General features: G+C 31.6%; 1 protein-coding gene across 4 annotated transcripts in view; it reads right to left on the reverse strand.

Annotated features, from left to right (window-relative positions):
* The window catches only part of LOC111055573 (cobalamin trafficking protein CblD-like), a 44,249-nt gene that overhangs the window by 16,332 nt on the left and 14,658 nt on the right, over positions 1 to 13,259 (reverse strand). For all 4 annotated transcript variants that reach the window (XM_039435494.1, XM_039435495.1, XM_039435496.1 and 1 more), the window contains exon 3: positions 10,698 to 10,764. In XM_039435494.1, coding sequence (XP_039291428.1) covers positions 10,698 to 10,764 — 67 coding nt within the window. The remainder of the gene's footprint in view (positions 1 to 10,697; positions 10,765 to 13,259) is intronic.

The raw sequence follows: 13,259 nt of genomic DNA on the forward strand, positions 1-13,259 counted from the left end.
AGGTTTTGTTTTCACTTAATGATTGCATCTCTTTATTCATTGCTTTAATCCGGCTTTGCAACTCATCAGAATTTATTGCTTCACTATAACTAACAGGGCCAATACTGCAAAAGTATAAATCAAGAGAATTATTATATACATAGTAGTCTCACTGGAGGTTTTCTATTTCTCTGAGGTTTGGTTTCTACTGAGGTAGAATCTGCAACATTATCCTCAACTGCATTATCCTCACATTTACTTTCTACAGATTCTGTTTCATCATTGAAATCAATACATTTTACATTTTCTTTGACTATATCAACATGCCTAGCAACTATGATCTTATTGTTCAGTAAAACTCTATATCCTACATCACTATAACCTAACAGTATTCCTAACTCAGCTTTCTTGTCCCACTTTGAAATGCATTTAGCTTCTGGGATTCTAACAAATACCCTACTACCATACAATTTCAAATATGGAATAGTTGGCTTCTTGCCAAATACTATTTCATATGGGGTCTTTTTTCAATATTGTGTCTGCCAATGTCCTATTCTTGAGATAAGCAGCAGTACAAACTATTTCTGGCCAAAATCGTTTATGAACTCTAGCTTCTGATAACAAACATCTCGCCATATCCATGATAGATCTATTATATCTTTCAGCTGTCCCATTCAATTAATGTGTACTGTAATATTACATTTTTCTTCTCACATTGGAATCGAATCTTCAATTCGAGATCTATGGAACTTTATAGTAAATGTCAGAGTTATCAATAGACGGACAAATTTTTTGACGGAGAATTTATTATCGTAAATGTTTGTTGCATTGTTCCATAATGTCACCGAGGTAGGGTTAACAAATTACTAAATAAATCGTTTATTTGAATAGAATATATGTATAAAAATTTAAAATAACATTTTCAAATTAAAGTTTTATTGAGAACAGATGTAGAATGTGAATTCTAAATTTATAAGTTATAATTTTGTGTTGACGTGTCTGTAAAGATCGATATTGAAGAGGGCGTTGTCTTTCGTGACTGGCAACTTGTTTTTTTTTCCTGTTGGACCTTCTTCTGAAAAACATGGCTGGCTGTTGCTTGTATAATTTTGTGCTCTGAGTTATTGTCTGTTTAAATGAATTTATTAATGTTTTAGATTGAAGTTTATATAAATTTTTGTGCAAAATTCGCTATTAGTGTAGTAAAGCCAATAGCCACTGTGTTTCAACTGTAAACTAGATAAGTATTTTTTAGTTCGTAATAATTCTGAAATCATTAGGCTTGTAAGTTATTGTTTTTTTTTGTACATTTCTGTGTTTTGCAAAAAATTTTCATCTGAAGATTATAAGTTAATTTGCTCTGAAAACTGGATTTCTCATTCATAGGCAATAGATCCATTCACAGTTTATCAAGAATCTATTTTATTGGAGCCGACAACTTTCCTTAGGTGATAGGTGTTAAATGCTAATCCAACCGTTTAAGGAAAAATTGGTAGCACGGCAAATGTTACCCCTGTGGTGGGACCGAATTACAAAATAAATATGTCCCAAATGGTACACCATGAAATCCCTGGTTATAGAAATTATTAGTAGATAGATATCTTGATAGGTTATGAATGGTTTGTTGCTGAGTGGGAAATCGGTTCAAGAGAGATCAAGTTTTAATGAATCAGTGCATATTACAAAATGGCAAACATTAAAAATGATCTGAATCTTATAGCATTCTTAACACAAAGGTTTGATAAGCTAGATGCTAGATTTGATGAGCAAAATGCTAAGTTTAATGCTAGATTTGATGAGCAAAATGCTAGATTTGATGAGCAAAATGCTAGATTTGATGAAAAAAATGCTAGATTTGATGAGCAAAATGCTAAGTTTAATGCTAGGTTTGATGATATGAAGCAAGAATGTACTAATATAAGACTAGAGCAGGTTAGTATAAACCTTCTATTGAAAAGTGCACATGAAACATTGAAAGATGAAGATGAAGATGAAAACAAATTGAAGCAGGATGATAGTAGTGTTAAGTTACAAGATCAACTCATTCAAGTTTCTGAAAATGTAGGCCTAGTTACTGTTGTTGAAAAAGTCAACCATAGTGAAAGTGTAGAATTGAGTAAAGAAGTAGGTAGGGAGTTGTCTTCATTGAAAGTCAACTATCAAGAAAGTACTATTGCTACATTGAAGGTTAGGAAAACAGTAAACAAATCAAATGTTTCTATGGATCAGATTACTACATCAAAAGTTAGGAAGATTGTAAACAAAATGAATGATTACATGAGACAGGTTTCTGTGGAGGTTAGGAACAATGTGAACAAAATGAATGTTGCTTTGAGTCAAGTTGATGAGTTCAACTTTCAACTGAGAATTGAAAAGGTGTATGCAATGCATTCTCAAGTGAGCATGATTGACTTTTGTGAGCAAAATTGCTTTGTTGAAACAAATGAACCCATGAATAAATCATGCTATTGAAGAAAACAAAACGCAAAGTTTCCATTGATGTATTAGTATTCAAAGGTTGTTTCAAGTTGCTTATTTACAAGATGATGACAATGAATCACATGATGAAAGGGTATTCCCCAACACACAATGATTAGGAATCCTGTGTTATGCCGGGATTCAGAATAGCATAATCGCTACACAGTGTATGGTAAGAGTCCATAATTGTGTCTTTTTTCTTTCCTATAGCCTATTTTTCTTGGCCCTTGATCTTTTCAAATTTCAATTCTTTCCTGTCTTTGTGTAATATTCAGTAAATTTCTTCTATGAAGCATATCTTAACCAATCTTGTCCATAGTCATTTAAATTTGTATTTTTTCTGAAATAATTTTAGAAGTTAAAATAGTAGCTTATTTTCCTAATCTTTAATTGTTGATAAAACTTAACTTTTCTAAAATCTATCCATTGTAGTGTAAATAATTGTTTGCTTGCGGTATATTTTTTCATCATGTATTACATATTTTAATCATGTCTATTTTTTTTTTAGGTATCATATTAGGTAATTAGGTTTTTCAGAGCAATTTTGTCCCATGTTCTCATCTTTCATTGCATATTGTGCCATAAGCCATATGTAATTAGGTTATAGTTTTCTTCTGGGCTTTTAACCCATTTTGCATTTTATTTTTTCTTTGCTGTCCAATACTTTGGATTTTTGGTAGACAAGTAGGTGTGATTTTTTTAGAGGTGTGGGCGTGAACCACATACGGCTGGACTCGATTATCTGACCTACTTGTTTGCGATATAAAAACCTTATGACTGCAACAACAAATGTTTGTAAAACCTTTTGCATACTTTTGTTTTTGTGGTCCGATACTAGAGTCTGCTATCACATTGCCTTACAGACATCTAGGAACTTTCCACCCAGTCACAATAGTCAACATATTTTTTCCTTCACCAGTTGTTTTTGTGGGAGTGATAGCTCACAATTATAACAAATTAGAGTCATACTTGGAATTTACAAAATTCCATAGTAGTATATTTTATTAATATACTTCCTCATGAAAGTTCAGTACTGACATGTAGGATAGGCTCTAATTAATCTTTCTCTTCTTTGTATTGTTTTAGGGAATTTATTTACCCAGTTTTCTTTTTCTCTTGTTTGTATTTTTTAGGGAACTTATTTACCCAGTATTTCATCTTGATCATCTTTGTATCATAATCTTGAAATGTTTATACTTATTATACAGTCTTTAAATTTTAAATTATTTTAAAAAATAATTGGTTTAATTTAAAACGTTTTGTTATATTATTAATTGAAATAAGTGTTTTGTAATTGATATTTTTTTTTAAATTTTAAAACTGTTTGTTCTATAAATTTTGATATGATTGATTATCGTTTGAAATGGATGCTGGAGTGTATGTAGAATTTTTAGTGGGGTTTGTTGATTAGAATTTTGCTGGTATGTGATTGTTTTTTGAGATGGAAACCCATTATTGCCTAAAGAAGGAATAACAGAGGTTATGACTTAGAGAGGCAGTAATGAGATAATATTTTTGTGTTGATTACTTATGTTGATTGCCATAGATGCAAAATAATGATTAATAATGTTGATTGCCATAGATGCAAAATGATGATTACTTATGAATATTGTTTGCCTTTGAAGCAAAATATTATTGATGTTTTGAATGATTTCTTGTTTAATGTTTGATAGTAAAGTTTTGTCATGAAATGTAGTTTGTGTTTAGAACATTGAAGAGTCGAAATAAACTGTAGTATCCAACAAACGATGATTAACAATATTAAATAATTTGCTTTTTATACAATTTTTGAACAAAATTAAAACTAAATAATTTTGAAACCCTGAATGATAAATCATAAATGTGAAATGAACATGCTATAAATGAAATGTTATATTAAATAATAATGAAATGCAAATATATTATGAAATGATTGAATAGAAGACCAAATGTCTGAAATTATTGAAATATGTATTGAAATTAAATTTTGTTGTGTTGTTATGATGTTTGTTTTTTACAATTTTGATAATGATACAGGGTGTTATGAAATTATATTTCTATTTTGAAGAATGGATTAAATTTTGATATTTGAACAGTGAATAAATGAATGATTTTTTTTTTTTTAATTTATCATTGATATGTCCATATTTCACAATTTATGTATTGCTGACTGTATAATAAGATGTTAACAAATTTCAATTTCATAGATACTTAAAATAATTTTTATGTGTATTAGATTGTATTGATAGCCTAATCAAGTTTTTCTTCTTAGTTTATAAGCATTTTAAGATAACAGGTACAGCACAGACATTAACATTGAAATAGTTATCATGTGAATCTCGAAATCAGTAACAAGTGAACGCCATGAAGAGTGTTAAGAACATTTGGGTGATTTTCGAACTAGTGTGACATATCTACGCCAAAATCAACACTGCGGCCTACACCAATAACTACGCCAAAATCTACGCCAATGCCTGTGCCAACGCCAATATCTACGCCGATGCCTGCGCCGAAGCCAATATCTGCGCCAATGCTGATGCCAAAATCTGCGCCAACGCTGATGCCAACAACAAAAATCAATGCCAATGCCTGCGCCAACGCTGATGCCAACAACAAAAATCAATGCCAATGCCTGCGCCAACACTAATCACTACGCCAAAATGCCAAAATCTGCGCCAATGCCAACAACAAAAATCAATGCCAATGCCTGCGCCAATGCCAATAGCTACGCCAATGCCAAAATCTGCGCCAATGCCAACAACAAAAATCAATGCCAATAGCTACGCCAATGCCTGCGCCAATGCCAATAGCTACGCCAATGCCAAAATCTGCGCCAATGCCAACAACAAAAATCAATGCAAATAGCTACGCCAATGCCTGCGCCAATGCTGATGCCAACACCAAAATCAACGCCGATGCCTGTGCTGATGTCAATGCCTGCGCCAATGCTGATACCAAAATCAACGCCGATGCCTGTGCTGATGTCAATGCCTGCGCCAATGCCAATGCCAATGCCTGCGCCAATGCCAATATTAACGCCGATGCCAAAGCCGACACCAAAGCATACGCCAATAGCAATGCCAATGCTTATTGCTGACTCTGTATCTCAAACTTCAACACTACTGCATTACCTGGAGGTAATTGCCATCCATGTTCACATTCACAACTTTGAATTCAGAAGAACAGTCACAGTATCATGAAAGAATTGATTCAAAAAAAAATCCTCTCCTAAATTATTCCTGTATGCAGAACTCTAAACCTTGAAAGCTGAAAATATCAAAAAACCAAACTTACCTAAATTAATCCTCACCTAAATTAATCCTGTATGCAGCGTCTATCTCTTTTCCAAAAAAAAAACAAATTACATTGTCATTTCAAGCCTGAAATGTACATTGTATAATTACAAATATGATACAAAATTTATGTGAATCTGTATTGAATTTGGAATGCAGCCGTCTACTACAAACATGAAGCAATGCTAACTGAGATGTCACCGGTATCAAGTTTGGAATGCAGCCGTCTACTACAAACATGAAGAAATGCTAACAGAGATGTCACCTGTATCGAGTTTGGTATGCAGCAGTCGACTACAAGTATCAGCCCAACAATACGTGCATCCAGATCAGCCCAACACTTAACGTCATCACATTGGAGTCACACTTAACTGAAAATCATACTGAGTGCCTTAACGGACTGTTTTCCAAAATGTGCATCAATAAAATCAACCGCGTCAATAGTGAAAGAAACGAACATTTTTTGATTTATTGAAATTTTATGTGAAAATTAAATGTAACAATTCATCAATTCATTAAAAAAAAAAAAAAAAATAATAATAATAAATTTTTTATTCAACATACTAAAATTTTTTTTATGCAATAAAAATTAAATTTTTCTATCTATTAAATTTATGTGCAATTTCAAAAAAAAAAAAAAAAAAAAAACTATTCTTTACATATTAAACTTTCTGTTGAGATATTTTTCTTTAAATTATAAAGCTAAATCAAAAGTAATATTGATATTCTATATTTTGAGATATTGTTTGGAAACATATAACAAACGCTATTGATGAATTTTTATAATAATTTTCAATATTTTGGATGACATGTAATGTTTTTCTAGAAAAAATTGTTACTGTTCTCAAATTTAAATTTCAACAATTTTCATTAGGGTCAATGTAAATTTTTTCTTTGAATTTTCAAACAGTAAAATTTTTTTATGTCAAGAGGGGGGTATTTGTAATATTACATTTTTCTTCTCACATTGGAATCGAATCTTCAATTCGAGATCTATGGAACTTTATAGTAAATGTCAGAGTTATCAATAGACGGACAAATTTTTTGACGGAGAATTTATTATCGTAAATGTTTGTTGCATTGTTCCATAATGTCACCGAGGTAGGGTTAACAAATTACTAAATAAATCGTTTATTTGAATAGAATATATGTATAAAAATTTAAAATAACATTTTCAAATTAAAGTTTTATTGAGAACAGATGTAGAATGTGAATTCTAAATTTATAAGTTATAATTTTGTGTTGACGTGTCTGTAAAGATCGATATTGAAGAGGGCGTTGTCTTTCGTGACTGGCAACTTGTTTTTTCCTGTTGGACCTTCTTCTGAAAAACATGGCTGGCTGTTGCTTGTATAATTTTGTGCTCTGAGTTATTGTCTGTTTAAATGAATTTATTAATGTTTTAGATTGAAGTTTATATAAATTTTTGTGCAAAATTCGCTATTAGTGTAGTAAAGCCAATAGCCACTGTGTTTCAACTGTAAACTAGATAAGTATTTTTAGTTCGTAATAATTCTGAAATCATTAGGCTTGTAAGTTATTGTTTTTTTTTGTACATTTCTGTGTTTTGCAAAAAATTTTCATCTGAAGATTATAAGTTAATTTGCTCTGAAAACTGGATTTCTCATTCATAGGCAATAGATACATTCACAGTTTATCAAGAATCTATTTTATTGGAGCCGACAACTTTCCTTAGGTGATAGGTGTTAAATGCTAATCCAACCGTTTAAGGAAAAATTGGTAGCACGGCAGTACATATGGAGGGCATGCATTTATTACAATACCTTTCTCTCTAGCCAAGTCAAAAATTTTGGAATTAATATACTCTGTTCCATTGTCACATCTTAGTTTCTCAATTTTCTTACCAGTAAGGTTTTCAATTTCATTTATATAGCTTACAAAACAATTATACACTTCACTCTTAGACTTAATTGTATACACCCTACCTAGCTTACTGTAGTCATCAATAAAAGTAAGAAAGTACTTTGCACCACAATATCCAGTAGTAGTATGTAGTCCATTAAAATCAGTATGTACTATTTCTAGTATTTCATTAGCTCTAGTTCTACTTTTATTGAAAGGCAAATTGTGCATTTTATTTTCAATACAAATCGTACATTTCATGAATTCATTACCCAAATCTTTAGGCAAACCTTCTACCATCTGATTTTCACACATGTTTTTCAGATAAATAAAGTTTACAAAGTTGTCCTATCAAACGATGCAGTTTTCCTTTTAAACTTGAATCTACAGTTTTGTCAATAACTTCTGAACTATTTACTCTACTCTCTTTACGTTTAATAGTACTGGTCATCTTATACAAATTGTCAACTTTCCAGGCAATAGCTATTAGAACATTTCGTTGGTTGAATATTTTAGAATTATTACCACAAAATAAAAAAAAAACAAAAAAAAAACTTATATTAAAAAAAAATTATTAGAAATAATTTTATGCTTATTGGTAATCTTTGTATAGCTAATTAGATTTCTGTTCATGCCTTTGATATAATACACATTTTTCATTTTAATCTTTTCCTCTCTATTGAAAACTTTGAAATCACTTACTACAGTACCTACTTTTGTTGCTTTTAGAATTCTACCATCACCTACCTTGACATCAATTGGATTTTTTAATTCAATACTCTCATAAAAATATTTTTCGTTATTAATGATCAGTACAGTCACTATACAGTAGCCACTCTATTTTTAACTTACCTAGTGAGTTACTTACTTGGTAGTTTTCAAGTTTTGTATTTTGTACTTCTACATTGAAGTTATTCATTCCTGTTTTATGGGATTTTTGGTAGGATGAGCCAGGCCTTCTTCTCGGCTGCCAGTTGTTGTCTTTCTTCTCCCTACAGTCTCTTTTCAGGTGTCCTTGTTTTCCACAATTGAAGCAGGTCCTTGTTTCTTTCTTGAATGATTTCGGGTGTCCAGAATGTTCCACTTTATACACGTTCAAGTTCGGTTGATTGTCTCTTGTTTTAGTGTTCATCAGGGTAATTTTGTTTTTCACATAGTCCACCGTCTGGTCTTCTTCTTTTAAAACGTCAATTAAATTGCTGATGTATGAGTAAGAGTCAGGTAACATTATCAACATATAATTGAGTTTTTCCTTTTCCGTGACCATCACACCTGCACTTTTAAGTTCGTTTACTGTCTTCTCAAAATTGCTGAAGGATTCAGTTACATCACTGTAGTCCCTCAATCTAAATTTGTCAAGTTTATTCTGGCACATTATCTGAAGAGCGGTTGATTGTTTGAGATACATCTGGTCGAATTTCCGTATTATATTGTAAGCAGTTTCAATATCGCTAATAAAATCAAGTTGCTTGTTCGTGATCCCACTATAAATGTAGTTAATAGCTTTCATGTCCATGGTTAACCATTTGCTGTCTTTGTCGGATTCTTGTTTAGGTCGAGTTACAACAGTGTCACACTTTTTCATTTTTAGGAACATAATTAATCGTCTCTTTCATGAAGAGTATTCTTGTCCATTGAATATAGGAATATTCATGTTGCCTTCGGCCATGTTGAAGCTCCTTCCTTTCAGCCACGTTGCACATAGACTATTTCTTCTTCAAACAGAGTTTCTGTTCACTAAAATCTTTCAAACCAATGGCCTGCTCCCATGTAGGAAATTGAAATAAACACTATTAAACTTTTCATCACTATTTATTTGGAAAAACATTATTTTATAAAAAGCAAAAACTTTAGGAGCATTACAACATAAGAATTTCTTGGTTGCCATCTTGCTTGGAACAACAACAATCGATAGTACACATTTGATATAAATGTATGATATGACTTATCGATATTACAATGTTCGGTATTGATACTCGATATACAAATCTAATATATGTGATACAATAAATGTTTATTACCAGCAATATTTTCTTAGGGGAATGATTGAGCATTTAAATGGAGATTAACATTGTTCAGATTACAGAAATCAAAATGTGACCTGTTAGCACTTATAACATTTTTTCTATTCTTTTGAAATCCAAGAATAATGAATCTAGGTTTTAATATGTTCCAAGTTGTCTTAACTGTCCATTGAAGATTGGTAGTTTCAGGTAATTGTGGAAATTCAGGTAAATGTGGTTTAGTGCTGAGGTTGGTGTTCCTTAAGAAAGGGAGCTGTGGGTCTGTAAGGTCTGTGGGTCTGTGGGAGCATTAGGTCTAAACATAAAAATATCATTAGAGATTCTGAGTGCTTGTTGCTGAGTTTCAGAAAAAGTTGAGTTGGGTTGGACTGATCCCTTGACAAATGGATTTACTGAAAAAAATTATTCTTGTAGCTTTTTGATAAAATTAACGGTTTCTTAGTTATTCAAGAAATTGTATCTACTTTTTCCATAAGATCCTTATTTTCTGTTCAATCTTGACAAATGGGGTGTCGATGGATTCCTTATTAGATTTACTGGAAAAAGTTATTCTTGTAATTTTTTTGTAAAATTAACGGTTTCTTAGTTATTCAAGAAATAAAAAAAAGCTGGATCTAGTTTTTTCCAAAAAAGTGGGAATGGGGATCTTCATTTGAGATTTATTGTGAGATTAGGAGTATGGCTAGGTTAAGTTAGTTCAGATTACATTGGATTGGGCAAGGTTAGAACCAAGAATCAGCTTTGGGGCAGATTTGGGGGCAGCTTTTCTCCATCTTTTCTTCAGAACTCTCACTTTACCCCTACTTTGGACAATATGAATGTCTTTAACTTCTTTTTAGGTAATCTGGACCGACGGCTCACCATCTCATCCGAAAGGGGTGGCCGTATCTATGTGATTGTGCTGTGGTTAAAAAATGTTGCACCGGTCAAGATTCGAACTCAGGTTCTCTTGATTATTAGACCGGTGCATTATCACTTACTCCAACGAGCCACCCAGATGTTTTTGTGTCACACTGCAATTGTTATTTTACTACACATCTACCATATTCATAATTTGAAACAATTTCGTGAATTAACTTACCTTGACGGAGAAGGATAGGACAGTCCTGGACTGAGCATTCCAGGTTGAAACTGTCTATTCCAAGAAACTAGAAACAAGAAAACAAAACAGATTTCAATTTTAAATTGAAACAAAATTTCAGAAAAATTAATGAAAAAGGTGAATTTGTAATGTATAATGCAAACATGAATGCTAAGGTGAATTCGTATTGTATAATGCCAACATGAGTAACTAACTGGCTTGGTGAGGAAACTCGTTGTTTAATAAAGTTTCAGTTTTGAAAATAATTGTATTGCAATGTGATAAATAAATCCATTTACAAGTCAGATTGTTATGATTTGACTACAAGATAGCAAGTTATGAATGGACACATTAATATTCATCTATTTACTCATGAAAACATGGGAGCATACAGGATTTCACCCGAGAATTGCTTCCATAACAAAATAATTAATTAAGCCATTGGTGCCCATACTACCTCAGAGTCGAAACACAAAATTATTTATTTGCCATACAATACAATTTTCAAAACTAAAATGCCATTCAAATACTTACTTTCAACATATAAATTAAATATTTTTTCTTAAAAATAACCTTACAGATGTAGCCAGAATAATCAAGGATTTTTGTGATGAACGAGATTCCTACTGTGTTGTATTGTTTGAATCTTTATTTAAATTGTACTGTTATAGACTAGTATTATACTGACTTTTTGGTGATGACTAGCTACACTTATTTACTTGGAACTTGAAAATCCAAGTCCCCTTTATAAACCCTTCTATTATTTAAAATATTAATGCCATTTTCAAGTGAGTGAATAAAATAGATAATGTTAAAAAAACTACAAATCCGTAGGCTTGTTACCTCTGTTTTTAAGGTTGGACTGTATGATACAAACTCTTTGCTCTCAAACACATCTATACAGGGTGTTTACGAACTACCTACCAATAATCTAGGATTCTAGGGCATTGTTCCTGAGTAAAATATATTCCTGAGTAATCATATCTAAATATCATATTTAAATTGTCTGGAAGTCTTCAGTTACTCACACAGCGGCCATTTTGCTTTTTCACTTATCAAGTTTTTTATAAATAATGGTTGAACATACGAAATTGAAACTTTGAACGATCATTTATAACAACTAGACAAAGCTAGAAAAAAATTATGGTAATTTTTCGAATTCATAAAACAAAATGGCGGCCATTTAAAATTTTGTTTCTTAAATAACTCAGAAACCCTTGGTTTTACAACATCTTTACAAGAATAGCCTTTTTTAGTAAATTTAATTGCCTATCGATTGGTACCAGACTTTTTAATATTGGACCAATATTAACTGAGATATGGCAGTTTTAGTGATAGGTGACCACTGAAAGTTTGTTGCAGTGCAAAGCAAAGCATGCTGATACAGTCGCCTCAATGATGCAACAATCTCGATTTGCATTGAATGTTAATAATAAGCGATTTTAGGTCATTTCAAACAAAAAAAAAAAAACGTTAGCCTACATAACCCTCTGAAAAGAATAACTTTTTTTAGTAAATTTAATTGCCTATCGATTGGTACCAGAATTTTTAATATTGGTCCAATATTAACTGAGATATGGCAGCTTTAATGGTTGGTTACCCACCTTCAGAGGGTTATGTAACGTTTTTTTATTGTTTGAAATGACCTAAAAAAATCGCTTACTATTAACATTCAATGCAAATAGAGATTGTTGCATCATTGAGGTGACTCTATCAGCATGCCTTGCTTTGCACTGCAACAAACTTTCAGTGGTCACCTATCACTAAAACTGCCATATCTCAGTTAATATTGGTCCAATATTAAAAAGTCTGGTACCAATCGATAAGCAATTAAATTTACTAAAAAAAGTTATTCTTTTCAGAGGGTTATGTAACGTTTTTTTTACTGTTTGAAATGACCTAAAATCGCTTATTATTAAATTTACTAAAAAAAGTTATTCTTGTAAAGATTTTGTAAAACCAAGGGTTTGAGTTATTTAAGAAACAAAATTTTAAATGGCCGCCATTTTGTTTTATGAATTCGAAAAATTACCATAATTTTTTTCTAGCTTTGTCTAGTTGTTATAAATGATCGTACAAAGTTTCAATTTTGTATGTTCAACCATTATTTATAGAAAAAATAATAAGTGAAAAAAGCGAAATGGCCACTGTGTGAGTAACTGAAGACTTCCGGACAATTTAAATATGATATTTAGATATGTTTTTACCCAGGAACAATGCCCTACAGAACAGGTAGGGAGTTCGTAAACACCCTGTATATCTAATTCAACAAACTAGTATTTCGACTCATGAAAATAAATAGAAAAATCATTTACCCCAATCCCAACTATGATGTAATGATACCGATTTGTTACAAACAGGGTTTCAGATGGTGAATTGGAAGGAATATATGAAGTAGACAGATAGGTAAAACAAATCGACATTATACTGTGTAAGAGTATAATTTTGAATAGTTATCAAAATCATAGAATGGAAAGAATTTATAGGTCTCAAGCAAACAGCTGTATTTTTTTTTTTTTTTTTAAGATTACGTCCTAAAGACTCCAGTCATGGAGTATAAGA

Source organism: Nilaparvata lugens, chromosome 9, assembly GCF_014356525.2.
Source record: "Nilaparvata lugens isolate BPH chromosome 9, ASM1435652v1, whole genome shotgun sequence".
Classification (NCBI taxonomy): Eukaryota; Metazoa; Arthropoda; class Insecta; order Hemiptera; family Delphacidae; genus Nilaparvata; species Nilaparvata lugens.